Below are 26983 nucleotides of genomic sequence, written 5' to 3'. Positions count from 1 at the left end.
CCCGTTTTTTGTCAGTTCCGTTAAAATAACACACCGCTCACGACAATGCATGTCCACGTAGTTTTCCCCCCGTCGGGTATTTGTTGAGATATTCTTCATCCCACCACGCTTTCCCGTTTGTTCCACTTCAGAGGTGGCAACCGTGAGCGGGCCCGCACGCAACACAGCTGCGGGGAGCAGGTTCCCCACCCCGGCTCTTGGCCAGGAGTTGAGTGCCGACGGGGTGCTGGCCGGCACAGCGCCACGAGAGGAGGGGGGTGGCCGGACGCAGTCGGGACTTAGGGACATCGGGGGCGACAACGACCTTCACACTTCCAACGAGAGATTTCACGAGGAGGACGCCACGAGCTCGAGAGGCCGTCCATCGCGACGCAGCTCCAGGTGACAAAGACGAGGTCGCAGTGAGTGAAATCGATTGAGCGTCGCGTGACGCTGCGTTTCGCCTGCGACTAAATCATCCCAAAGGCCCTCCCCCTGTCTCGACAGATCTCGCAAGCTAAGCAGGTTTTTGCAGCCTGGATCGTCGCTTGCATAGGTGACTGACAACGTGTATGTAACATGTGTGATAGCAGAGGACGGATGTAGCAAAATCCATTATTGTACTGTACAATGCGCAAATATCTATGCTCCCTTCCCCACCTTTACAACCTGCACTGACCGGGATGGTGAAGTAAGGTCAAGCAATCCCCACGACTGACACGGCATGGGAAAGCCTTCAAACTACAAGTGGACCAACAAAGGGCTATATATTACTAGTAGTCATATTAAAATAACTCGTGTGGCAGATGGATTATATTTTTTAAGATTGAGCAAAAAATATTCCAAGGGTAATTAAAACCGGATTAACATATTTTGCTCCAGTTGGTATATACTCTTTCAAGCATTTTTATATTAATTTCCAACAACGCATGTGCCACTGTGAAGCAGCATTCAAAATCCCCAATCCATGGAATCCGTAGAAATGCCATTTATGAGCACACCAAAAACAACACAGTCACATTCCTCGCATACACTTTTCAAAAACATTTTTTTTAAAAATGGCACGACTTTGAAGAAAGACTCTTGTTGGGAATTCTTTCCACCCGATGTTAGGATGAAGTCACAGGCCGTGCTTTCTGACCCGTGTCGGAAATTGCCTGGAACCCACGGCAGTGACAGCCAGATTTGTGCCTCACAGTTTGATTGGACGTTTTGACACCGACCGAAATTGCTGAAGGCTATTACGCGAGGCTACATGGGGCCTTCATTTCCATGGCCAGTGAGAGCCGTGTTGGTATAGAAGTTGCACCAGAATGGGGCCCAAAATATCACATTTGGACTACAGCCTAGACTGTTCATCATCAGTCATAATCTCTCGATTGCTGTATCATGGCCTCCCCAAGCCGTTGCCATCTGTCATGCACTCACAATGCAACAATCCACCTGGCAACTGCACACGAGCGGATTGCATCACTTCATCTCTATGGTGGACGTACTCTCTCATTGCACGTTTCCTACTCTGTCCATACCAATTTCAGTTTAACAACAAAAACACCCAACACGTTCATCAATAATACTGCCTTAAAAGGATATATAGAAATAAATATCTTTAAAAGATTATTTAAATAATATTCAAATATTTCACAGGTGACACTTAAGGCAACGGTCCTTCTTTATAACACACCATATAATGATAACGCTGTTTTGTGTATTCAGGAAAGCCTTGTGGATTCTTTTGAAATCTCATTTCTCGAGAACTGCTGTTTATGTTTAGCTTGATGTCCTTCCCCCGTACCTCCAATTATTGCAGTTGGCTATGTACGGTGCGAAAACAGCTCAACATACATTAAAACAAGACTCCTGTTCAAGAGGAACTTGCACTGAGATGCTTGGGTAATTTAATTTCAGAGCGTGTACCACCAGCACTGGTTAATCAATAGGCGTTCCCATACTGATCCATGAACTTAGAGCTGGGATGATCCTGGAACCAGTCACAATGTCACAGGATGAACAGGAGACAAGTGCACTGTGACACCACTCGAATGGTTTACCTTCCATGAATTTAGAGCTGGGATGATCCTGGAACCAGTCACAATGTCACAGGATGAACAGGAGACAAGTGCACTGTGACACCACTCGAATGGTTTACCTTCCCAGCCATATCGCAGTGTTGAAAATTGCAAAACGTAAGACTAAAGATGTTTTAGTCAAAGTCTAAGCCATGATTGTCGAATTGCAGGGTCATGAGATGGCGACAGCATGGAGAGCCCTTCATCCAGCAGTAGATATATCATGACCGATGAAGATGATACATCCAGAAAAAGGGGGGGGGGGAGGAATTGAGCCCATTGAACCTCATGGTTCATTGATTGACCATGGGCACGTGGACCCAGATCCTAGTGCTCTTCCTGGTGCATCACTGGCCCACCAGTGCCCATCTTAGATAGTCATTAACAGAAGGCATCAGTAACAGAGAAAGCCCCACAGGCTCAACCAAGTGTATTCTGTGGAGCATGAATGTGCTCTGGCACCAACTAAACCTCCTTAAGGAAATCATTGCGGCTTCAGGGAGGCATGGCAACTCACACAACTGGAGACCAACAAAGCTAATACAAATATTTTTTCTTCCTTGTTTTGTTTTTCCATGCTATGAAATATCGATTCAGATCGCTCGCACAGCAGCGCAACAGTTCGAGTTAGAGCGTGGTCCCCAAAAGCAGACATCACAGGGCTATTCATAATAAAGGTTCTTGGGTAAATATAAATGTGTCGTAACCCTCCACCACCCGACACAACCAGTAGGTTTGTCACGTAAGCAAAAACGTGCCAATTAGTTGCTACTTCAGCCCACCAGTGTGTTGGAGAGTAAATCCACCACATTCACAATTTGAGTACGACGTTTCGCTAGTAATTGCATCCAGCATCATATAGAGCGAGATGACATCATCACCATGAGCCAATCATTGCTACTGCGGACATCGCTTTAAGTGACCTTTCCCGAAACGTTTTGCAATATTAGAGCAGTGTTCGTCGCATTACGAACTGACATTTTATATACCTCAGAGCTGGCATTTATCCAAATTAAGTACACATCGTTTTTTTGTTAAGAATAGGTTTTACCCGAACACTTTAAGACTAGGCTCTAACGAAAACTGTCTCTGGTGTGGACCAATCAGTTTCAAAGATAAGGCATATATAATTATCAGAGCATGTATTTGTTTGCATGTTCACCACAAGTACGTGTGGTTAATGCAGACAGGATTCCTTGCAACAAAAGGTTTCTCTTTGGTGTTTTAACATCTTAACACCTGTTTTATTGCCAGAAAGGTAAAACCTATTCTTATATTTTGATACTGCCATGAAAGGTCCCATATTGGGTTTTTTCTATGCAGCAATTGGTTACCCGGGTGAAAACGTCAACTCGCTACACTTCAGAAGCTGGTTTAATCATAAAATACTTCCTGGATTCGAACCCAGGGTCTCAGAGACACCAGCTCACCATTTGGACTTGTGAGACATTCGGTTACCTCTGGCTAAAATAAAAATAAATGTTTATGAACATATACAGTGAGGGGAAAAATTATTTGATCCCCTGCTGATTTTGTACGTTTGCCCACTGACAAAGAAATGATCAGTCTATAATTTTAATGGTAGGTTTATTTAAACAGTGAGAGACAGCATAACAACAAAAAAATCCGGAAAAACGCATGTCAAAAATGTTATAAATTGATTTGCATTTTAATGAGGGAAATAAGTATTTGACCCCTCTGCAAAACTTAACTTAGTACTTGGTGGCAAAACCCTTGTTGGCAATCACAGAGGTCAGACGTTTCTTCTAGTTGGCCACCAGGTTTGCACACATCTCAGGAGGGATTTTGTCCCACTCCTCTTTGCAGATCTTCTCCAAGTCATTAAGGTTTCGAGGCTGACGTTTGGCAACTCGAACCTTCAGCTCCCTCCACAGATTTTCTATGGGATTAAGGTCTGGAGACTGGCTAGGCCACTCCAGGATCTTAATGTGCTTCTTCTTGAGCCACTCCTTTGTTGCCTTGGCTGTGTGTTTTGGGTCATTGTCATGCTGGAATACCCATCCACGACCCATTTTCAATGCCCTGGCTGAGGGAAGGAGGTTCTCACCCAAGATTTGATGGTACATGGCCCCGGCCATCGTCCCTTTGATGCGGTGAAGTTGTCCTGTCCCCTTAGCAGAAAAACACCCCCAAAGCATAATGTTTCCACCTCAATGTTTGACGGTGGGGATGGTATTATTGGGGTCATAGGCAGCATTCCCCCTCCTCCAAACACGGCGAGTTGAGGCCAAAGAGCTCCATTTTGGTCTCATCTGACCACAACATTTCACCCAGTTGTCCTCTGAATCATTCAGATGTTCATTGGCAAACTTCAGATGGACATGTATATGTGCTTTCTTGAGCAGGGGGACCTTGCGGGCGCTGCAAGATTTAAGTCCTTCACGGCGTAGTGTGTTACCAATTGTTTTTTTGGTGACTATGGTCCCAGCTGCCTTGAGATCATTGACAAGATCCTCCCGTGTAGTTTTGGGCTGATTCCTCACCGTTCTGATGATCATTGCAACTCCACGAGGTGAGATCTTGCATGGAGCCCCAGGCCGAGGGAGATTGACAGTTCTTTTGTGTTTCTTCCATGTGCGAATAATCGCACCAACTGTTGTCACCTTCTTACCAAGCTGCTTGGCAATGGTCTTGTAGCCCATTCCAGCCTTGTGTAGGTCTACAATCTTGTCCCTGACATCCTTGGAGAGCTCTTTGGTCTTGGCCATGGTGGAGAGTTTGGAATCTTATTGATTGATTGCTTCTGTGGACAGGTGTCTTTTATACAGGTAACAAGCTGAGGTTAGGAGCACTCCCTTTAAGAGTGTGCTCCTAATCTTCTTTGGTTCTTTCGGTAAAGTCACGTAGAATGAGAATAAAATAATAAATTGATAAAATAAAATAACACAATAATATTATTATATTATTATAATATTATATTATTGTGTTATTTTATTTTATTTTCGGTAAAGTCACGTAGAATGAGAATAAAATAATAAATTGATAAAATAAAATAACACAATAATATTATTATATTATTGTGTTATTTTATTTATAAAATAAAATAACACAATAATATTATTATATTATTGTGTTATTTTATTTTATTTTATCAATTTATTATTTTATTCTCATTCTACGTGACTTTACCGAAAGAACCAAAGAAGATGAATCATTGCAGTCACGAAAGCTTTAAATCGAAATGTGCTCCTAATCTCAGCTCGTTACTTGTATAAAAGACACCTGGGAGCCAGAAATCTTTCTGATTGAGATGGGGTCAAATACTTATTTCCCTCATTAAAATGCAAATCAATTCTAACATTTTTCACATGCGTAGTTCGGGATTTTTGTTGTTGTTATTCTGTCTCTCACTGTTCAAATAAACCTACCATTAAAATAATAGACTGATCATTTCTTTGTCAGTGGGCAAACGTACAAAATCAGCAGGGGATCAAATACTTTTTTCCCTCACTGTATATGCAGTATATATGCACGATTTAACATTTTTTTGTACATTAGGCATCAAATGTGGACATTTTATTACCTTATACAATTTTTTTAAGAGAAACCCATTATCCTGTATATAGAATATTAACACAGAAGTCAATGGTTTTCAAATGTTCATAATCCTTCGAAAGCCGATTTTTGTTGATAATATTAAATACTAAACACCTTAGCAACTCTACAGGGTAGGAATATAAAACAATTACCCCATTTAAGCTGCTTTAAGCAAGCCCTGCGGTAAGAAGGGGCTTGTGATTTTAACACCACATCAATGAGAAGCTAGCAACAGCTAAATCCACGCCAAGCTGCATATCACAGTTCTAGACATGCTCAAGACAGCAGGAGGAGCTTCACAGGAAGAGTGACAGCTGGAGAGAGGGATCCCACGACATGTACAGACCCTTTCCAATCCACTGCTGAATGAGGGCCTTCCAGCGTTGTGCGGATCATGGTGGCTACTCGGTCACATGTCATCACGCTGGTCAGTGTGGGTTGCTGCATGAGAGAGGGCATAGACGTGGCAGAACAGAAGTACTGTGGAGTACATCAACACAATGCACCATCCTCTGCTGTCCACCACACAGCCATACAGCAACCTATAGCACCTATTTTATGCACGGTGGTCACCCATCAAAGCACTATTCAGGCTCAACACCTGCTTAGCTTTCTGAAATCTTATATCGGGTACATTCCAGGAGATTTGGTCATAGGCAAGCTTACACTGAACACTGAATAAACCACTATACTTTGTGTGTAATGCCAAGTCTCATCCGCAAGTCAGCGTCTTCAAAACGAATTCTGCTTCACGTGCGCGGGTGGAAAAATTGTCAGCGATGCATTTCGTCTCACTGCACTGTGGGAACAGCATCGCGGATTTCATCAGCGATGGTGAACGAGTGATTCACACAACGTTAACTTAAGAGAAGGCCTGACTCGGAGACAGAACCTTGACTAGGAGGGAGGGCCTAATTCATCTGCCTCACATCCCAGGCCATGTTGTGACTTAACAGCTTCCAAATTCCATTCCAAGCCTCCAAGTTGACCCTTCCCTCTCCCCTGCCAACCCCATGAAAACTCCGTTCTCAGATCCCCTTCTGCCCCCTCCCCACCCCCTAACCCAGTAACCCCCCCCCCCACCTGCTCTGCCCCCCACACGTGTCAGAATGATCACGGCTAGCAGTGGGATCGTGTGGGAAAGCGAACCATCAGGCCGGGTGCCCAGTGTGACAGCTGTGCCCCTCTGTCACACGGCACTGACATCTCTTGCACTCCCGCTGGATGGCTCTATCCTGTCGCAGCCCGGTCCTCAGCGCCCTCTGTGATCTTAGTTGAGTGTCTGAAAGAGGCTGCAAAGGGCCCAATAGCTACGTCAATGAGAATCAAAGTTCGTCTCTTTCCCAATTTTATTCTCATTGTGCTCTTAGCGCTATGTAATGAGATGATGAAGTGCCTATTCAGAGCACTCGCAAGCACAGAAGAGCCACAAAACTACTTCTGGGATCCCGTCAAGTAACCTCTCAGCCACACTATGGACACTGCACTTTTCCACGTGTCCAGCATTTATCAAGTGGATTTTGTAAAAAAAAACCTGTGAAACAGGAATTCTTGATGTAAAAAGGTCCCATGGCATATTGGGCAGTCTCCCATTCTTATCCACCCTACCTCTCTAGCAGATGTGCTATGCACAAAGGCCATTTCTTTAACATCACCTGTTTCTATTTTTCAAGTTAAGGCCATGTTATTAACAAATATATTGCATTTTATACTTAAAGAGATGTTCATAGCATATCCATAAACCCTGAAATGTGTAATTCTCAAAGCTGAAATCTTCTCAAATTAAGCGACCTGGCAAATTTAATATGGTGGGGATGGGGGTGTGTGAAGTCATTAGTGACCTGGCTGAGACCAACAGTTGCACTATGCTTGAAAACCAAGTTTAATGTGACAGACTGAAACCCGGACTCGGACAGATACAATATCTCAGTGATGCTCGCTCAGTGTCTCAGATCTCCGAGACACCCGGCCACCTCCTAAGCATTAATTTTAACTAAAAAAAACTCCCACCCAATTGCACAAGTTTTGATGGAGTATCTTCGGCAACTAAACTATGTTATTTTGATGATCATCAAATAACAGGAAGTTGAATCAGAGGTAACCAACATTGTGTTGCCATCAAAAAAACATTGAGGATCCTGAAAAATAGAATATCACTGGCAGCGCATACGGTGTTTGGCCACTGAACAGGCCTAATACCATATGCTGTGCAAAAAAAATTACTTGTCTTTTTTCCTTTAAGAATAGAGTCAAATTTTTACTTATTGTGAAAACATCCTGAGAATTTTGACCGCAAGGATTCAACGGAAGGATGGTCGAGTCACCGCTCATCACCTCCGTGAGTTAACGCAATGGTTTTCAGCAGTGGAAGAATAAGAGACACGTTTAATGGACCGTGAATCGGTAACGGTGCCATGCTGTATCGGCTAATCGCGCAGCTTGGCGAGTCACGGTGAACGGCACCATTCATCGGACGAGCGGTTCTCACGAACTGGTGAGAACGTGGGACTCGTGCACGCTTCAATGGGGGGGGGTCATCGCACGCGTGAGCTTTCTTTCCCCTTCCTCTTTATATTTCTCCATCACGGCCTGACAACGCAGCCACGCACTGCTTATGACTCGTGAGTAAACCATGTCACAGGGATGCAGTGAGGCAGCGACGGTGTTGGCGGGGGGGGGGGCTTGCTGCACGCAGTCGATCAACCTCACGAGGTAATTTACCACAGTATCAGTAACGCGCGATTTCTCATTGGGTGCGGCAACTTTCAAAAGCAACTGTATTTTAACTTCCCGACAGATTGTGAGAGTGAGAACGCGTTTATGGGCGATGCAGTCGATGTTATTTCAAACTAAAGTGTAGGTAACTCCAACGTCTCCCAAGATGTCTGGCCAGCGTGGAGGAGCAAAGTAAAATACTCACAAGGGAGGGCTCTCGAGAGCTCCCACAGTGGAAGGGCCCTTCCGCTGTCAGCAGCAGTGTCAGCAAGTAATTGCAGGGCGGCACCTTTACATTCTATTATTAATATGGAACTTGTTTTTATCTTTGGATTAATTCATTCGCTTGTACTTTCAATTAACAAAAACATAACTTCAAGTGCTTCAGGAAGTGTTTTTTTGTCCTTGCTAACAAAATGATCGACTTACTGTGCGCAGCTTTTTCTATGCACCCTCTGTTAGCAATACCACCAGCATTTGCAGGACAACCCCACAATGCACCCCAAAAATAAACAGCTTCAGGCACGGCTTCCTTGGTTTTCAACCTAAAAATCACAAATTTTAGTCGGAATTTTTTTTCCTCCCAAGTTGTTCTCTTTTTGCTCAGCCTCAAGTATTTGAAGATTTGCGTTCTATATGTTTTTTGTTGTTTTACCACTCGCCAAGATCTCCGCCGCTTTTCTTTTGTGGCCGTCTTCCCAGGCCGGCTGAGGCGGTGGCGGTGGCGGCGGCGGCGGCGGCGGCATCGTCATTACGTAAACGCTCACAGTGGGCCCTGGCAGGGTCACCAGCACGGCCACTTGGCGGGAGGAATGCGAGTAATGGTGCAAACGGGAAGGAGCAGATCTTAAGAGCAGATCTCAGGCGCTGATAACGAACGGGCTCTGGTGAAAAACTGAAAACAACTAAAACAAAATGATACATACGGCCACCACTTGCTTGTAACGAGTAAACAATTCATTTTACGTGCCTAATTTCCGCCCGCCCCACCCCCTTTTTTTTACCCCAACGTTTACTCCTGCGATTTGTGCTATTTTTTGCATTAAAAAAAGAAAAATTGACATTGCTAAAATAATCGTGGAACTTTAACCACCGATTGTTGGCGGTAGTCTATCCGAAAGCGGACGGTGTGATTATATGACTCTTGCTTACATGCCATTAGTTATTGAACACGTAATGATGCACATATTAATCGATGAATATCAATTCTTAAGTTCACGAGATGTCCATCAGGAGCGTCGTTTTTAAATTGTAACCGTTGTATTGGTAATGGCTTTGTGTGTGACACCTGCAGCCACGAGTGGCCGCAATTTTCACCGCAATGCAAAACAAAACATAGGTTCTCAACTCCTGTTGAGGACCGTGATTCATGACGATTCATCCACTCGCCAAAGGTCTGCATTCGTTGCACCTCTCGTAGTTGCTATTACTTTATATCCCGACTCCGATTGACATTTTCCTATTGAGTAAATAGACACTGATGTTTTTTGTTGTTGTTATACATTCTTCAATGTTTCAGCTTGTCTCTATGCACTCTCCTGGCCTCGATTAAACGATTAGCTCTTAGTTTCTATCCAGACCTTAAGCTATCACTCCATGGCTACGGACAATTTCGGCAGTTACCTACTCTGTTTTCCATTAGAGCAACGAACACTCAACTGGTGAACAAATACCACCCTCACAGACAGACCACTAAGGAGGGAGTAGTGGTGGTGCAGCGGTTTGTGCACTCCGCTATAAACCACCCGAGTTTGACTCCCGTTCACGGCCAACGTCATTGGCAAATGATATCCAAGCCTGTTTCTGAGCCCCTTCACCATCCTACACTGACCAGTCTGGTGAAGTATGGTCAAACAACTCCAATGACTGACATGGCGTGGGGGAGGCCTTGATATACAGCAGTGATTTGACACAAAGCTGTCGGGTTTGGAAACGTTTACATAAAAGACTACAAAAAAAACATCACTGCATTATTTTTTTTTCCCCCCTTGTCAATTTAAACACGTTCACTCCGATAATGAATCATGGTTCCCCATGAGCTGACACTAATGGATGGGGAAGGAAGATGTTAACAGAGTGTAGGACTGCTGCGTAGAATAGCTTGTCAATAGCACGTCTGCTTATGCTCACACAAGTCCGCGACCCCAGATGGGGGAATTTGGATCCCGAGTCCCTGGACGTGGTCAAGAGACGCAGCCAAACACCACTCTGCGGGGTTGTCATGCAGCTCTTCCCACAGCCACACTGCCCCTCCTGTCCCATCGTCAGACCGATACTGGCGTGGTTGATCCGGGGCAACAAAACCAAATTCACATTCATAGCATAGAGAAACAGTTGTCCCTTTTGATGTCTCCACACATATATATTGTTTAGTTCACAGGCCTATTGGCTTTCCAGACCAATTTTATCAAGCAGCATTTTGTTCCAAGCTAGCAAATCCTGCTCTGGTTTCAACCTTCTGGGTCCCATCAGCAGAGCCACTCACGTTAAACAAATCTGGGTTATCAGATGTTTTTAGCAAGAGCACTCCTTAAGCCATTTTAAGGAAGATTCAACCCCAAAAAACGAATATTTCTTATCTTGTGGATAAACAGCTCTTATCTTATAGATAAGGACCAAGAAGGACTGTGTTTTGCAGGCTGTCCAACACAGAGGTTGAAGCTTTGATGAGGAATACTGTTACATCTGGATGTCCAATTATAGCACTTTTGTGATGTCACTGCAATGACACTACCATAACATTTTAATGTCAGTGAATTGAGGTCACCACAATGCTTTGGCGGTGCACCACATTGCGACTTTAAAGTCTTTATTTTCTTATTAATTTAACTTTAAACCCAGCGTTGGACAGTTGAGGTCAGACTCAAGCTACGTGTCGAGAAGACAACACCTTTTAAAAAAAAATTCGAATACATCCATGTATATACAAGTTAAATACATTTTGACTTAAAACTTTCGTGACTGCAGGAATTCATATTATTGGTTCTTTCGGTAAAGTCACGTAGATAAAAAATATATATACATTGAAAATAATAAAAGCAAAAAACCCACGACGTTTCGATCGCAAAACAAGTGATCTATCTACGTGACTTTACCGAAAGAACCAAGAAGTAGAATAAACTTCACAAAAGGCGGCTAGGTGTATCCACGAGGTAAAGCTTAAGCTTGTGCTCGGAGCCAACCAATACAAATGCCTTCTATCCATAGCCATAGAGACACTGAATAGCCTCAAATTTCAATTGCTGTGGATCTACAGGAACATGCAGGGAGATACTACACAAAGTAGAATCATGAACTTAAAATAAACATGCAAAGAGGTTTATACAGTGAGGGAAAAAAGTATTTGATCCCCTGCTGATTTTGTACGTTTGCCCACTGACAAAGAAATGATCAGTCTATAATTTTAATGGTAGGTTTATTTGAACAGTGAGAGAGAATAACAACAACAAAATCCAGAAAAACGCATGTCAAAAATGTTATAAATTGATTGGCATTTTAATGAGGGAAATAAGTATTTGACCCCTCTGCAAAACATGACTTAGTACTTGGTGGCAAAATCCTTGTTGGCAATCACAGATGTCAGACGATTTTTGTAGTTGGCCACCAGGTTTGCACACATCTCAGGAGGGATTTTGTCCCACTCCTCTTTGCAGATCTTCTCCAAGTCATTAAGGTTTCGAGGCTGACGTTTGGCAACTCGAACCTTCAGCTCCCTCCACATATTTTCTATGGGATTAAGGTCTGGAGACTGGCTAGGCCACTCCAGGACCTTAATGTGCTTCTTCTTGAGCGACTCCTTTGTTGCCTTGGCCGTGTGTTTTGGGTCATTGTCATGCTGGATTACCCATCCACGACCCATTTTCCATGCCCTGGCTGAGGGAAGGAGGTTCTCACCCAAGATTTGACGGTACATGGCCCCGTCCATCGTCTCTTTGATGCGGTGAAGTTGGTCATGTCCCCTTAGCAGAAAAACACCCCCAAAGCATAATGTTTCCACCTCAATGTTTGACGGTGGGGATGGTGTTCTTGGGGTCATAGGCAGCATTCCTCCTATTCCTCCAAACACGGCGAGTTGAGTTGATGCCAAAGAGCTCCATTTTGGTCTCATCTGACCACAACACTTTCACCCAGTTGTCCTCTGAATCATTCAGATGTTCATTGGCAAACTTCAGACGGGCATGTAAATGTGCTCTCTTGAGCAGGGGGACCTTGCAGGCGCTGCAAGATTTCAGTCCTTCACGGCGTAGTATGTTACCAATTGTTTTCTTGGTGACTATGGTCCCAGCTGCCTTGAGATCATTGACAAGATCCTCCGGTGTAGTTCTGGGCTGATTCCTCACTGTTCTCATGATCATTGCAACTCCACGAGGTGAGATCTTGCATGGAGCCCCAGGCCGAGGGAGATTGACAGTTCTTTTGTGTTTCTTCCATTAGCGAATAATCGCACCAACTGTTGTCACCTTCTCACCAAGCTGCTTGGCAATGGTCTTGTAGCCCATTCCAGCCTTGTGTATGCCTACAATCTTGTCCCTGACATCCTTGGAGAGCTCTTTGGTCTTGGCCATGGTGGAGAGTTTGGAATCTGATTGATTGATTGCTTCTGTGGACAGGTGTTTTTTATACAGGTAACAAGCTCAGATCAGGAGCACTCCCTTTAAGAGCGTGCTCCTAATCTCAGCTCGTTACCTGTATAAAAGACACCTGGGAGCCAGAAACCTTTCTGATTGAGAGGGAGTCAAATACTTATTTCCCTCATTAAAATGCAAATCAATTTATACCATTTTTGACATGCGTTTCTTTGAATTTTGTTGTTGTTATTCTGTCTCTCACTGTTCAAATAAACCTACCATTAAAATAATAGACTGATCATTTCTTTGTCAGTGGGCAAACGTACAAAATCAGCAGGGGATCAAATACTTTTTTTCCCTCACTGTATGATGAATAATTATAATATGCAATAGCCGTGGTGCGGCTGCCTAATAGTTGGTTAAGCACACTGCGCTATGAACCTGGCAACTTGACTTAAATTCCAGGCCATGATTAACATCAGTCACGATTAATATCGGAACCAGTCCTGCACTGACCATTTCACTGCTACATGCCTTCATGTAGCAGTGAATTACTTGGGGATTGTACATTATTATTAAGTTATCAATACGAACTCGCACTTGGACAGTATTCGAAAAGTAGCAACTGACGACAAAACCACCTGCAGAACGGGCAAGCCAAGATGACCCCAACAAGAAAATGTTTTTCTCTTTGTCATCGTCTTGCATTCCCCTCCACGTGGCGGTATTTATATGAAAAAGGTTGCGCGTGCATGCTGTAGATATAGTTGCCACCTATCCTGGTTTTACCAGGAACATCATATTTTTGAGGCAGCTGCCCTGGAAAATTCTGCAAGTCTGCCCAAGACATTAAAAGTCCCCAGTTAAGGTCAACCGCATAACACTACACTACTCAGCACAATGCACGTACATGTGGTTCTCCTCCCCGCATCCGGTACTTGAGATATATTCGTCTTTCGATGACACGTCCCAGTTGATTACGTATCTAAGAGGTGGCAACCCCTAGTGGTCACAGAGCGGTGCAAGCGGGCCAGCGGCCGAGGCTCGGCCGCGCATCTTACCCATGCAGCGGGTGCAGGGGGGGAGGCTCGTAGAGGTAGCGGCCCTCCTGGTGGCGGCTGTTGATGGGGATGGGGGCGTGCAGCGCATGCAGCAGCGGGTGAGGGCCTGCCGTGGTGGTGGGGACGCACACACACATCATCGCACCTCGTCAGTCCGAGCAGCTAAAGTTGTGAGCAGTGCAAGTATTTGGGGGGGGGGGGGGGAAGGGGAAGAGGTGGGTGGTAGGGAGGGCCATTCAATGTGTCACGTTGCTTTAACCCCATCGGCCTTCTCCTCCTCCACGGCTCCTACCTCCGCCATCGACCCTCCCTCCCTCCGAGCTGTACCCCACCGTTCCCTAAAATTAGTTACACAAGTGGCGCTTCAGTGGTTGGTCTGCAAAGTGAATGGTGGGGGTGAAAAGAGGTGCAAAGGTCAGCAAGAAATAACCCCCCCCCCTCCCTCCTCCCCCCACAGCGCTATGAAAATGAACATTCCGCAGCAAACTCCCAACATGTGCGTCGTCTACAGGTTTGAGTCGCGAGCGAGCGATAGTCATGTTCAATATTGAACCCTAGCTTTTAACATCTCTCCCGGCGGTTGATTGGTCCCCCCCCCCCCCTCCCGTATCCTCACTCCCCTATCTATGAGCAAATAATAATTGTGTTTCTCTCTTTAAATCATTCACAACATTTCATCGCAACTCGAAATCACACCATAATTAAAACAAGAAGAGTGATGCCTTGTTATAACAAAACAAAAAAAACCCGTCTACAATGCAAGCACTTTGCAACCGCTAAATCTCTCTGCCACCTAGTGAAGGGTTACGTTCATTATTTGTTTGTGTAAAGTTTTACGTTTCACTCTCGTGCATGGGACACACAGCTGCCCTATCTCATGTCCCAAGTCACATTCATCACATTTAATGCTCACAGAGACACACAGACACATGCACACGGGCACCACGATCAATCGGTCTGCAACAGACAGGGTGCCTGGAGGCCCCCTGGTAGAGAGGCAGGGGGGCCTCCAGCCAAGGTTGGGTGTCGTCAGCGTCCAGACACCCCTGACGTTTTTGCACGTGGCTTAGAGATGCCCGTTTAACGTACACAAATCACGGACGTATTTTTCTATAAGCATACATATTTATCCATTTCAACAAGGGGACATCAATGCTAATTATGCCGATGACTCAAGCACGCAAAATAGTCGGCTCAGTACGAGGTTAGTAGCCAGTAGGTACATTTATTTAATATAATTCTGGTGCATTAGAACTCCTCTCGTCTGCGATAACATCGGGGGTGAACTTCGTGGACACTATCTGTAATCTGAACAATAACAACCGGGAACCAATCACTCGTGGAATCCCTCCCAACCTTCCAAAGTGTGAATGTGTCCCTGCACCGAGGCCCACATCAAGACCGTTGGACTCCAGCACACAATAACAAATTCTTCCTAAAACTGCATACATGCACCGAGTTCAGCCATACTTAGTTCTAAGAGATATACATAAAGAATTTGCCCGTGACAGTGAAACTTAATTTCCTACACAGATAAAGATCGCCTACCAGCGGAGCAGGTCACAGACTCGCTGAGCAGCTAGTCTAATCAGATGATTCTGGAGTTGTTTTCTGTTGGGTGCTTTGGGGTGAAATTCCATCGGCATATATAACTGTTGGTGGAGCAGCGGTACAGTGGTACAATGGGCAGCGCTATGGACCGAATTACCTGAGTTCAATTCCTGGCCAGGGCAAACGTGAGTGGCAAGAGATATCAGCAGCCATAGCCACCCCTACCCCCTCGCCCCCACTACTTCATCACGCGCTGATCAGTGCGTGGTGAAGTATGTCCAAAAAATCCCAATGACCTATATGTCATGGCGAAGCCTTCATCCAGTGGAAAATTGAGAATGGTTGGAATTTTTTTTGTGATATTTTATGCAGCACTCCTGGCATGCAATTAAAAAACAATAAAATAATACTGCATTTGTGAAAGGTGTTAATGAATGACATACCGCACATATGGCACTCCATTTCGAAAATATGAAGTTAATTTACCGCGAGTTGGGCTGATAATGCAATCTGGGAATATTTTACAAATGTGCGAACGATTCACACACATTTCCTCCGTCAGACTTGCACCTGGCCAGGCACCCCTATCACACAACAACGTGGAAACCACGGCGCTCCAAAGCCCGAAAATATTGAGTGTGCCGCGCCGCAATAAGATTGTCGCACGTCTTTACCTCTTTTTCTAATCGGGTTCGTCTGCCGTACCTCGTCCGTGCGGTGCTTGCGAAGGACCCCGAGCGAGACTCTCACGCCCGCCCTGCGGGTCCCGTGGGCTTAGCTGCTCAAGGGCATGTGGGCGCACAGATGGTGCTCGTGAATGTACCCACAAGCGGGGTCCCGCTCGTTTACTCTCTCGCTATCCGGGCTAACGTGTTCTCACGGGCGGGCGGTGCGAGCAACTCCTTCGTGCTCGCGCACTGCAAATCTGGCTCGTGCGAAGCTACCGTTACCGATCATCAACCGGATCAGTGGAATAATTTTGGTTCATTGTCAGTGCTTTCCAGCTAAGGTTAAAAACGTTTATGCATTAGCGATGGCGATGTATGTCCACCCGTACGCCCATCCTTCTGGAACTACCGAGGGGCAAGTACAACTCCCGCAGCGATGAGCGAGCGTGAGTGAATCTGCAGTACAAGGGTGTGCTGCTTTCACGGACTTAACTTCTTGAAAAATGGCCAAATTGATAAAAGCGCTGCCCGAAAAGCACGGAGACATAAACCAGGACAAATAGGACAATTTTCAAATATGCAAAGGCATTTCACCCCGACGGCTACTCACCAGCTTCCATACTGCAAAAATAAATACTCACAAAGACAAATGCATGTTGAAAAACATTACGGAATCTACGCGCATGCATGATTTTTCATAATTGTTGTTTATTTTTGCTTTTCCCAGCTTTATTCCGACTGTGCCACTGAAGTCATGTCACGAGGTGCAATGTCCGTTGGGAACTCTCAGAGCGTAGTGCCACCCCCGAGTGTAAGGGAGGAGGAGCAGGAGCCGACCTCTGATATCCATTCAAGTGTCCTTTGTAATTATAGGCCGGGATGATGGGAGGATAGAAGGATCTGGCCAAGATCGGTCACCACAAGAGGGGGAACAACACTCAGACTCACGGGAGCTCAGTGTTTATCAATGAGCCCACCTTATGTAATAAGGCAACATGACGATACTTACATTAGCAGGGTGCGACGTTAAATAGGAATTAAAAGGAAGGAAATTCCGACCTCACACTCCTGTGAGCACAACTGTCCTGCCTGGCCACTCAACGTACAAAGCAGCGGCACTAGCAATAATTAACCAATTGAGTGAGCAAAGCCCTTGTAAATGAGCATTTGTGACCCAGCTGTGAGGAGGACAGATATAATGTTTTATTGGTGGGGGGCTTGTCCTCTCGGCCCAGGGTGAGCAACAGCACCCCATTAATTCAGCCGAATATATAAATAAATAACAAAGTTAAATAAAGCAGTCCCAGGGTCCCCGTAATTGTTTTCTCATGTGACTGGGTTCATGACTGCCCCTGACCGAGAGGGCTTCGCCTGCTGCTATAAAGCGCCAGGCAAGGGGGGGGGTAGGAGGTTGGCGAAGGCGTGGGTGGTGCATGTGATAGAGGGTGGGGGTGGCTGTGGGAGGATGGGGGGAGGGGTCATAGGTGCGTGCACAAAAATGGCTGTGGAGTTCACGATAGGTGTGTCACATTGGTTGTGCCCTCCGGCGACGAACCAGCCAGCAGCTGTATTGCCACTTCCTGCAGCTGTGTGTCGGTGGCTCTCTCTCTCCCATCGTCGGCTCATTTCAGCCAACCCCTGCCGTATATGGCCAACATTCCATTACATTAGTCGGCCTTTTCTTCTCCTTCTTCCTACAACCCCTTGAAGTGTCAGTAGCCACTAAATGTCAGCTAAAGAGACACACAACTAGTTTAGTTACAGACCCCCTAATTAGCCTTTTGGTCATGATTATGAATCGTTGGCGATCGAGGCAGGATTGACAATGTTGACATTATTCCAAACGTTGAACAAACAGGGGGAAGCCACAGCTCATTGATTAAACATTCCGCGCTGTTTAAAGAGCCACGCTGCTTCCAAATTCAGGACGTTCGGCAGAACCACGGCATTCACAAACATCAACCTGAAATGTGCCAAACATTTTCCTTTCTATCCTTGTTCACGTTTAAACCGCCATTGCTATTCGTGTTTCGGCACAAGACCGGCAGCGCTAGGAAGTAAAGTGTATATTGCTAAATTAACTATAAATCCAACATTGCACCCAGGTTATATAATAAACATCATTGGTTTGTATGTTTTTACTTTTTCCACGGCAGATATTTTCCTGCAATTTGCTCTCAAGAAAACATCCGCAGAGGCATTTTTTTTGGTTCCTCCCTGAGGTTTATTTCATTCACCTTATTTTTTTTTACAGCTTCAGTGAAGCTTCCTCTGCTTCCCACTGTCCATGGTCTCCTTCCCCCACCCCCCCCCCCCCCCCCCCTCAAGTAATCGTGATCAGAGCACAGGAAACGGCCTCGGAGAAGGCCCTGCGTGGTCCTGTCCAAACAATGGCTGTCGAATTGCTTCCTGAAAGCTGCTGGTGATGAGAAGCAATAACGTTAGGGCCGTCTGCGGGGGGGGGGGGGCGTCTGCCCTGCGCGCCTTCGTCCCCCCCGCCGCTCCCCTCCCGCTCCCCCCACCACGCAAATTCGATGCGAGGCATTGCAGCTATTTTCTCAAACATTTCTTTTAAAGGTCAAAGAAGGAGAAAAAAAGTACAACCAAAATTTCTACATCCTCGGAGAAACCACAAAAGCGGTGCAGAACAAGCAAAGCCTGCGCTGACAGGGCGGTGATGAATGGGAGGTCTGATTTTTGCCTCAAAGCCCCCGTGATTAGGGAGAGAAATTAGGCTGTGTGCTGCAGCATCACTGCCAGTGACCAAATCGCCCGGCATTCGGCCGATCTCGCGCAGATCTCGGAAGCTAAGCAGGAACCAAGCATGGTTAAGCGCTTGGATGTGCCGGCACCATGCATACAAACACAGGCGTTGTAAGGGTGCTGAGGAGCTACATTATGGGCAGCAGAGGCCAATGCTGTCAATTCCGTTGCTGTGCTGTACTTCTATGCCCCTGAGTCCACGCTCCGCTGCTTGCAAAGACCGACCTGGCGAGGAACGGTCACGTGACCCTCATGACCCCCACAGGGCGTGGGGAAAAACCTCATCGAACAGTGGGATGACAAAAGGGTTGTACGTGTGTGCGTGTAATATTACCGTACTCGAAAATTATTAAATGCCTCTTTTCAGGAGATACTTTGGTTTGTAATCCATCATTGACGACTTCAAGAGCTTACAGGGCAGTCTGTACGCGCTGACTGCTCCGATTCGGCTTAAATTCAACGGATGAAGATGTCACGGTCGCTCGTGGCCCAAGAGCAGCCGCCCACAGATGCGTGCGGGAACACAAAACATGCTGCATGTTTTAACAAAAATACAAAAAAAAACTACAGCAGCGCTGGGGGTCGGCATGTCGGCTGCAGGGCCTCGCATCGGAAACCCAACCTCGTGCTCATGGGAAGTGGCCTCATAAGGAAAACAAAACTGTTAATGAATGGGTGGCGACCGGGCGCTGCTGGCTTACCCACACGCAGTGCCACCTCATCGCTGAAACGTTCTTCTCTCTCTCTCTCTCTATTGATATTTTTGTCAACATGTTAATCGCTGCAAAGCACGTGTACAGTCATTTTATCAATGTAATTCTGGATAAGGGTCTCCCCATGCTTCTGTGGGTTGTGGGGGTTACGTAACCTTACTACAACAACGATGAACCAACTCCTACTGTTTGATGTATGGTGGTCACTCACCAAAGCACAATTCTGGCTCAAAATCCTGCTAAGTTTCTGAGATCTGATTAAAATCGGGCGAATTTCTGGTGAATGATTCGGTCATGGGTAGCCACTGAGATACGATGTACTAATTGCGCTAATTAGCCCCGGACAATTCCGCTGCTGTGAGAGCCACGGTAACAGCTGCAATCTCTCTTCGCGAAGCTGAGGGCCACATCAGTTTAAGTAAGTGAACCGTTAGTCAATCCACTTATGTATGTGTTAAAAATCAAACCGCAGGCCACCCAATTACGGCACCAACGCTACATCTCTCTTGTTCTCATGTTCCGAACACGGCCAAAAAAAATGGAATCTCTCTCTCTCTCCTGTGGGGGAACGATGCTTTTGATCTTGTTTGTAAGCCGCCGGTGGAGAACTGGCGGTTTGGGAATTTTTTTTTCCTGTCCCGTTTCCCCGTCTTGACGTTAATCGCCGTGAGGCTTTAATTGCAGGGGGAGATGCAGAAACGCACAACCTCGCTATTACTGTTCTCATGGTCTAATTGTCTCAACGCTGGATTTTAATGAGTCTCCGCGATGTGCGCCATGCTACCTAATCACCGGATGCCACGAGCCGGATGGCGTTACTGGGGGGGCTGGAGTAGAAGTGGTGATGGTAGTAGTGGGGGTGTGGGGAAAGATGGTGGATGGTCGGTAGGTACAGAGGTGGGGGGTTGTGGGGGTAACCAGTTAGGGAGGAACTGGGGGGATGTCAACCAGAACATTGCAATGTGAAAGCCAGCAGTTCTCCCAACATCTGCCAGGATTATCACAAGCGTCCCCTGAGTAGAGCAATTACCGTTCTCCGACAAGCCCGCAGTTTACAAACCACGGTAACCGCTTCTTCATCGCAACAGCGGCTGACAACGTTTGTCAGTTCCCCCCCCCCCCTCCTCCATGCAAACACAAACACACGTGCACGCACGTACACACGCGCGCGTGCACGCACACCAGCTGAGAAAAACTGGTCACGTAATGTGTTATTTAGTTTTGGTAGATAGCGTAATTAAGTCTATCTGTACAACTAACATAGCTCTGGAATATATAGAATTGTTGTTATTTCCCCCCAAGATAACTGCTATAACGTAGATACTGAATTGATCAGCGTGCTTATTTTGCACGTGAACATTTTTGGAAAGGTGCTCATGGTATTCGCTCTCTCATTTAAGATTGTATTTTCGCTTTTTATTTTTTTAATGTAGAAATATTTAATTCTATATTTTTTAAGTTTAAGTTGTATTGCTTATTTACAAATATGCATAGTTGCTGATGTGCATGTTTTCACTTCAATTTATTGCATTTTGGGTATTTTCCCCCCTCATAATTGACCCCAGGTTTCTTCTGCAAGAGGGATTTATTTTCTCAGATATAAAGATAGGGTGGCCTTTTTTTACCGGGTAATAGCCAATTGAAACCAGAAGTCTTTTCAACAAGCGACCTGAATTTAATAAATATACCACACAGCAAACCAATTTTCTCTCATCTGCTTCAACATGATCAATTTCATTTGATTCCACAAACATCATGCTGGGTAATTAGGTCCGGGTAATTAGCTTCGCTGTTTCAGGTGAGCCCGTGAAATCAAGAAGCCCTTTACCCCGCGCAAGTGTGTGTATGGGGAACGGTGGGCGCAGTGGTTGGCGCACTGCGTCACAAACCCGGTGAGATCCCAGGTCGACTCCAGCTCAAAGCCAACGTTGGTGTTAAATATCTGAAACGATCAGAAGCCTCCTGAAAGTTTACTAGGCCTTAAAATGAGTACCTGGTGCGGTGTGTCATAATCAGTACTAGGTAGACATAGGTGGTCAGGTGTGGTCCTGGACACCCACCGCCCCCTCACGTGCCATTCCAGCCTTGAAAGGCGGTCGCTAACAGTAAAGTACTCGCCTCAACGGTCTACGTAGGCTACGCGGGGGCGGGGGGTGTCTTTGCTATCACTGAGGACACGAGAGAGTCCGAACGAGGACTTTACTGAGACAGCAGGGGCTGCCTCATGTCCAGTGGCAGCATGGAGCATTACCAAAGTAATCTCATACTGGGGGTCCCAAGAGGCTCAAAGGGCCCCAACAAATGCATGAAAAATATCGAATCAACTTTCTGCTCAAATTCTAATGCAAATTAACATCAACATAAAAAGCGAATTGACAATGGAAGTGAATTAACCCCTCGTTCCTATCTAGTCCGTGTCTCACTTGTCTCATCAAACTGCACCTTTGTCCGATGTCTACATCTCTCATTTCACTACCACCCTATCGTTTGCCTACATTCCTCAACATTATCTAAATTTATCTCATCGCACGACATCTAAAACTCTCGTCTGTATGCCTTCTGTTATCTCACTTGAGAATGTATCAATCTAAAGGGACGCCCCCCAAACATAATATCTTAGAGCCCCCGCCCCCTGCCCCCAATGTGCCAGCACCGCCACCGCTGCTCGTGTCCCGGGGTCAGTCGGGATGGGGGCCCACCCAGAGACTGCACCACGTGGGCGCGAGCCGTCACTCCTCGGTGACGCTCCCAAAACAGGGCATGGACTTTAATAAGGAGCCACCACCTGCTCTGGCAAAGATGAATCATTCTGTTTGACACGACTTTCTGCCACGTGTTAATTGCAATGACCATTACTGGCGCTGAGGGCTTAAAACAAATAAACAAAAACCCAGCAGCAGCCTTCTTATAACAACATGAGAATTGTTTTAAATAGGTTTTGCAAGTAGCGGATTGCTCGCACGGGGAAATGTCGTATGCATTCCTCGTGCAACTTTGCATTGTTTAAAATATAAAACTGCGTTTGTGGAACGTGAAAAAGGTGGGGGTGAAAAAAGTATCCTTTTTATGAGATGGCTGTGTTTTTGAACCCTGCTTGGGATTTCAATGAGACGTCTGAAGAGTTTTTACAGCAAATGCCCCTCTAATCTGAATAACTCACTAAGCCCTGGCGCTTTATTTAAACACTTCTCCCACCCCCTATTAGTTTGCCAAAGTCATAAAAGAGTGCTCTGCTTGTCCATGTGAAGTGCTCGCCGTTGACACAACGGCATTAATCAGCTTGCCAAAAGGCTGGCACAACAGCGTTCGGGGAGAAAAAAAAATGGGATGAATGAAGCGGGCAAATGCTAGTTAACAGAGGGACGGACACCGGTTATGTTTGTTCTTTGTCAATATGGCAAAGCAAACACGCGTCGGTGGCATCTCCAGTCCCCGCTCTAAGCCAAGCAGGGCTGGGCCTCGACATGAGCACCACAATTTGACACTGATGCACTACACTGACACACTTGGGAAGTTGGGAAATGGTTCCCAAAGGTTAATGGTTAGATTACAGATGCAAAAGAACCCGGTGTTTGATAATACGATCAGACCTCGATGACGATACATGGAAATCTCTTTTTAGCCAACAGATCTCCATGAGAGTGAATGAGGTCGCTTTATATCTTAACAGATTTATATGCAGGCTAACAGCCACACAGTGGAAGTTGTGGGAATCCTACCAGTGACAGGTTCCTGGTGGTTATTGGTTAAATTACACATAGGTTCCCCAAAGCTTGCCGCCCAACTTTGTCACACATGAGGAATTCTAATGCACTATAATTATATAAAATCTGTGCAACCACTGGCTACCGACTCAAGCACCGAGCGGACTGTTCATTGCGCGGCTGTTTATGTATTTAAAAGCTTCCGTCATCAGCATATAATCAGCATTGTAAAACGCGGGCCCAAAAAAAAACATTTTTGTCCAAAACGTTTTGGGCCACTCTTAGCTGTACCCCAACACGCTTGTGGTTTCCGGACGCTCACGACATCCACAGTGGCCATGCCGCTGAGTCCGCCACACCGACAGTTGCCTCTCCCGGGTGGACAGGGAGAGAGTGCATTTGCGGCTGGACGTGCAGAGCCGTGCGTGCCAGAGTCGCCGGGAAAAAAACCAGACCGTTTGTAAACAACCCGCCAGAGAAGCTTGTGGCGACTAGGCACTAAGCAGGATTTTTTTTTGTTTTGGCTGAGCCGGGGATGCAGGCGAGCGCGCAAGGTGTTAAAAGACGGGCGATGCCACCGCTCGCTCGGTCGATCCGCTAGCCACGCGACGTCGTGCAAGCTGGTGGCCCGCTCTCGGTGGAGCGCGACGCTGCGGGTGGGACGTCACGTCGGTACGGAAGTGAAGACGATACAGGTTGCCTAAGCCGCGGAGCTGAGTGACTCACTTCATAGCTGTGATGTCACCCATTTAGCTACGTCTCTCGTCAGTGATTCGCAATGTTAACCTGCTTTGTCCCTTCATCACAGTGTACAATCCGCCGTGTAACGTGCATATTACATTCAGATAACAGTCAATTTGCGCTAGGACCATGTGTGTAAATGCACCTGTGCATGTGGATAATTGTTATAAACTATGTTCTCATTTATCATAATTTTCTTCGTTACCTGTCACCATTTGGATCAGGAGTATGGAAACCGACATAGCAAATGGAACAAAAACTCAAAAGTGCCCAAAAAGGCACGTAGAGATAGATGCACGGTTGGAATTCAATTGAGACACAGAAAGTAGGACATATTGCTTGGAGAACATGCGCCAATTCGAGACATCACATTGTCTGCTGAGAAAAATAAGTAGGGGCTTGGGCAGGACATGTAACTAGTGGGGATGATGGCCCGGTAGTCGAGACTAACAATGGAGTGGCAGCGAAAGGACAGAATGCGCTCACGAGGACGTCCATGGAGTGGTGAAATTAGCTCTCGTGTGCAGAAGCCAGATGCATCGTTACATCACGAGACTGAGAGGGATGGCAATGGCTCTGGGAGTCCAGTCAGTAGTAGACAGAGCATGGCTGATGATGACGACTACCGTAATCATTGTCTTTATTTACACTGGAAATCCCCATCAAGTAGAAATGGGCCAATGCCCTGGATATTTTTCCATGTGGGAGGAAATTGGGAGAGCCTAGTGAGAACCATGAAACAAGGCACGTGCACTATAATTGCAAGGTTACAGGTTACAAACCTCTTTGCTCTCTAGTCTCGTTCAAGTCTCACACATGATGGTTCAATCTCTATGCATTCCACCAAACCCACTGTCAAGTCACCGGATAACAAACATTTGTCACCATCAACACTAAACTCAGTACAAATCCATTGGGCTGATAGGGGGCACAGGCATACTCTTCATCCCTCTCACAATGCAGACAAATCAGTCTGGCACAGACGTCTGTGGTTTATCGTACAGTGTATCTTGCACTTTCTCTCTGTTGCCTTTCACCTGTGCTTGCCTGTCTGCCTCTCGGAACTGACAAGAGGGGCACACGTCAAACTCCAAAGCCACGAACATGAGAACAACTCTCTTCCCACGTGAACCCGCAGCGAGGGTTGAATCGATTCACCGTTGGTAGATTCGAGAGGGTGGACAACATTAAAACGAGGCGGAAACACAGACACAAACGTGTGAGAGGAGGGGGGGACACCTCTGGGCAACCAACGATCATCGCCCCAACCTCAAGGATGCGCGACAGTGAAAGTCTAAGCCCTCCTTGCGCTCGCAGGAAATGTCCTCACGTGTGAACGGGGCCACTGGAGTTGAGCAAACAACGGTCGGACAGACCATCGCTTTCGCGATCGGTGGCGGCCGGCCGTAGTTTATTTGTGCTTCAATTGGCGACAGACTTCACGTCGTTTGAAACTTGTCACTCGGTAATTTTTATGGCTGGCGGGGAGAAAAAAAACTGCCCCCCCGCCCCCTCAGGTCCTCAGTGTGCACTGGCAAGCGGGCGTGATAAAGCAAACGCAATAGAGCCACTCTTCAACAATTATATAAAAGGGCCAGCGCGCCACAATAAACCTGCCAATTGATACCTTCTTTTGCAAATACAGAGAGAGCAGCATTTCTTGCGATTCCCTCCGAGGGCACGGTTGTGACAATGCAAACCTGCAGAGACGTTTGGTGACAAGGAGGCCTTTGTTGAGCCTCTGCTTTAATATCCTGGGAAAGAATGCATCCTTGTGGTGCGCACTGCGTTTGGTTAGGCGCTACGAAAGCGGAGCAAGGATTTTTTTTTTAAGTTTCTTCTGGCCAAAAAACAAAGTAGAGATCCCCTTCAGGTCGACGCTTACATTTAAGTCCAAGAGCTTTTGTGAATTGGGATTTTTCTTTTCGGAATTATAATTGAAAAACTGTACGTTGTTTTGAAATAAAAAGGCCAGCTCTGCATACTTGAACAAAAAGGTGAAACATCCGGGCAACGAAGAACAAAATATTCATTTCGTGACATGTTAGATTTTGATTAATTCTGATTAATTAAAAGATGCCAACACATAACTCAAAAGCAGTTATTTAAATTCCGATCAAAACCAAGCAATGCTTTATTTATAGCCGCGTTAATGTTTCACCGTGTTCATGTTATCATTTTCTGGCATCAATCCCTTTGCTTATCGTGCCAATTACACATCCTTTCCCGCAAAAACCACTTGTAAATGAGCAGATGAGATTAAATGCCGATACACCTCATCGGAGCCACTTACCGACAGACGCAGCAGCAGCAGCCTCGGCTCACGGCGATCCAGAGCACACGGCAACGGTGAGAATTAAATCCCCGTCTCGGGCGACACGGCCCGGGTGACACGGTGCGGATGGGCAGACGGCGGACGGGACAAACCGGGCGGACAGCGGAGGACACGAGGGGCCGTGCGGCAACGCGTCCACCACGCCGCCGTCAGTAAGAGAGCGCCTCGGCTCGCGGCGGTAACCCCAGTGCCTGCCGCCGCCCCCTTTCCAGGCGGCCCCCTCCCCCAGCCTGTCCCACATGTTTTTTACTTTGGCCTCAGATCGGCGGCGGGGCCCCTCAACGTGGGTGTTCTCGTTTAGACTCGGCCCTGCCCCCACGCGACCAATCCCGCATTTCTTTATAAAAGCTCCTCCCACCAGCCTCCTCCGCTCCTCAATTCTGCACCCCGGCAGAGTCCTTGCCACGTTAAGGCCAAGATTCCAAATTTGGCCAGAGATGAACATTGTTTGTGGTTGATTTACAAACCGGCACTCTGCCCTTGGCGCAGGGCCACGGCGTTTGTTCTCCCCTGTCCCGAGAACGTCTTTTCTGCAAATCTGCGTATTTCATTTGCGGC

At 46.4% G+C, this 26983-nt stretch overlaps 1 protein-coding gene and 1 long non-coding RNA gene across 3 annotated transcripts in view; one reads left to right on the top strand and one right to left on the bottom strand.

The window, feature by feature from the left end:
• Positions 1-26983, bottom strand: part of LOC116940982 (zinc finger protein GLI4-like) — an 88087-nt gene that overhangs the window by 23326 nt on the left and 37778 nt on the right. For both annotated transcript variants that reach the window (XM_032951467.2, XM_032951468.2), the window contains one exon: positions 13951-14056. In XM_032951467.2, the coding sequence (XP_032807358.2) occupies positions 13951-14056 (106 nt within the window). The remainder of the gene's footprint in view (positions 1-13950; positions 14057-26983) is intronic.
• LOC142924221 (uncharacterized) lies at positions 138-9807 on the top strand. The gene is made up of 2 exons (XR_012941402.1): positions 138-381; positions 9024-9807. It is a non-coding gene; the product is annotated as an uncharacterized LOC142924221 (long non-coding RNA).

The sequence above is a fragment of the Petromyzon marinus genome, chromosome 10 (assembly GCF_048934315.1).
Source record: "Petromyzon marinus isolate PM22_M1 ecotype Great Lakes invasive population chromosome 10, UKy_Petmar_22M1.pri1.0, whole genome shotgun sequence".
NCBI lineage: Eukaryota > Metazoa > Chordata > Hyperoartia > Petromyzontiformes > Petromyzontidae > Petromyzon > Petromyzon marinus.
This window is presented reverse-complemented; position numbering and strand designations above follow the sequence as displayed.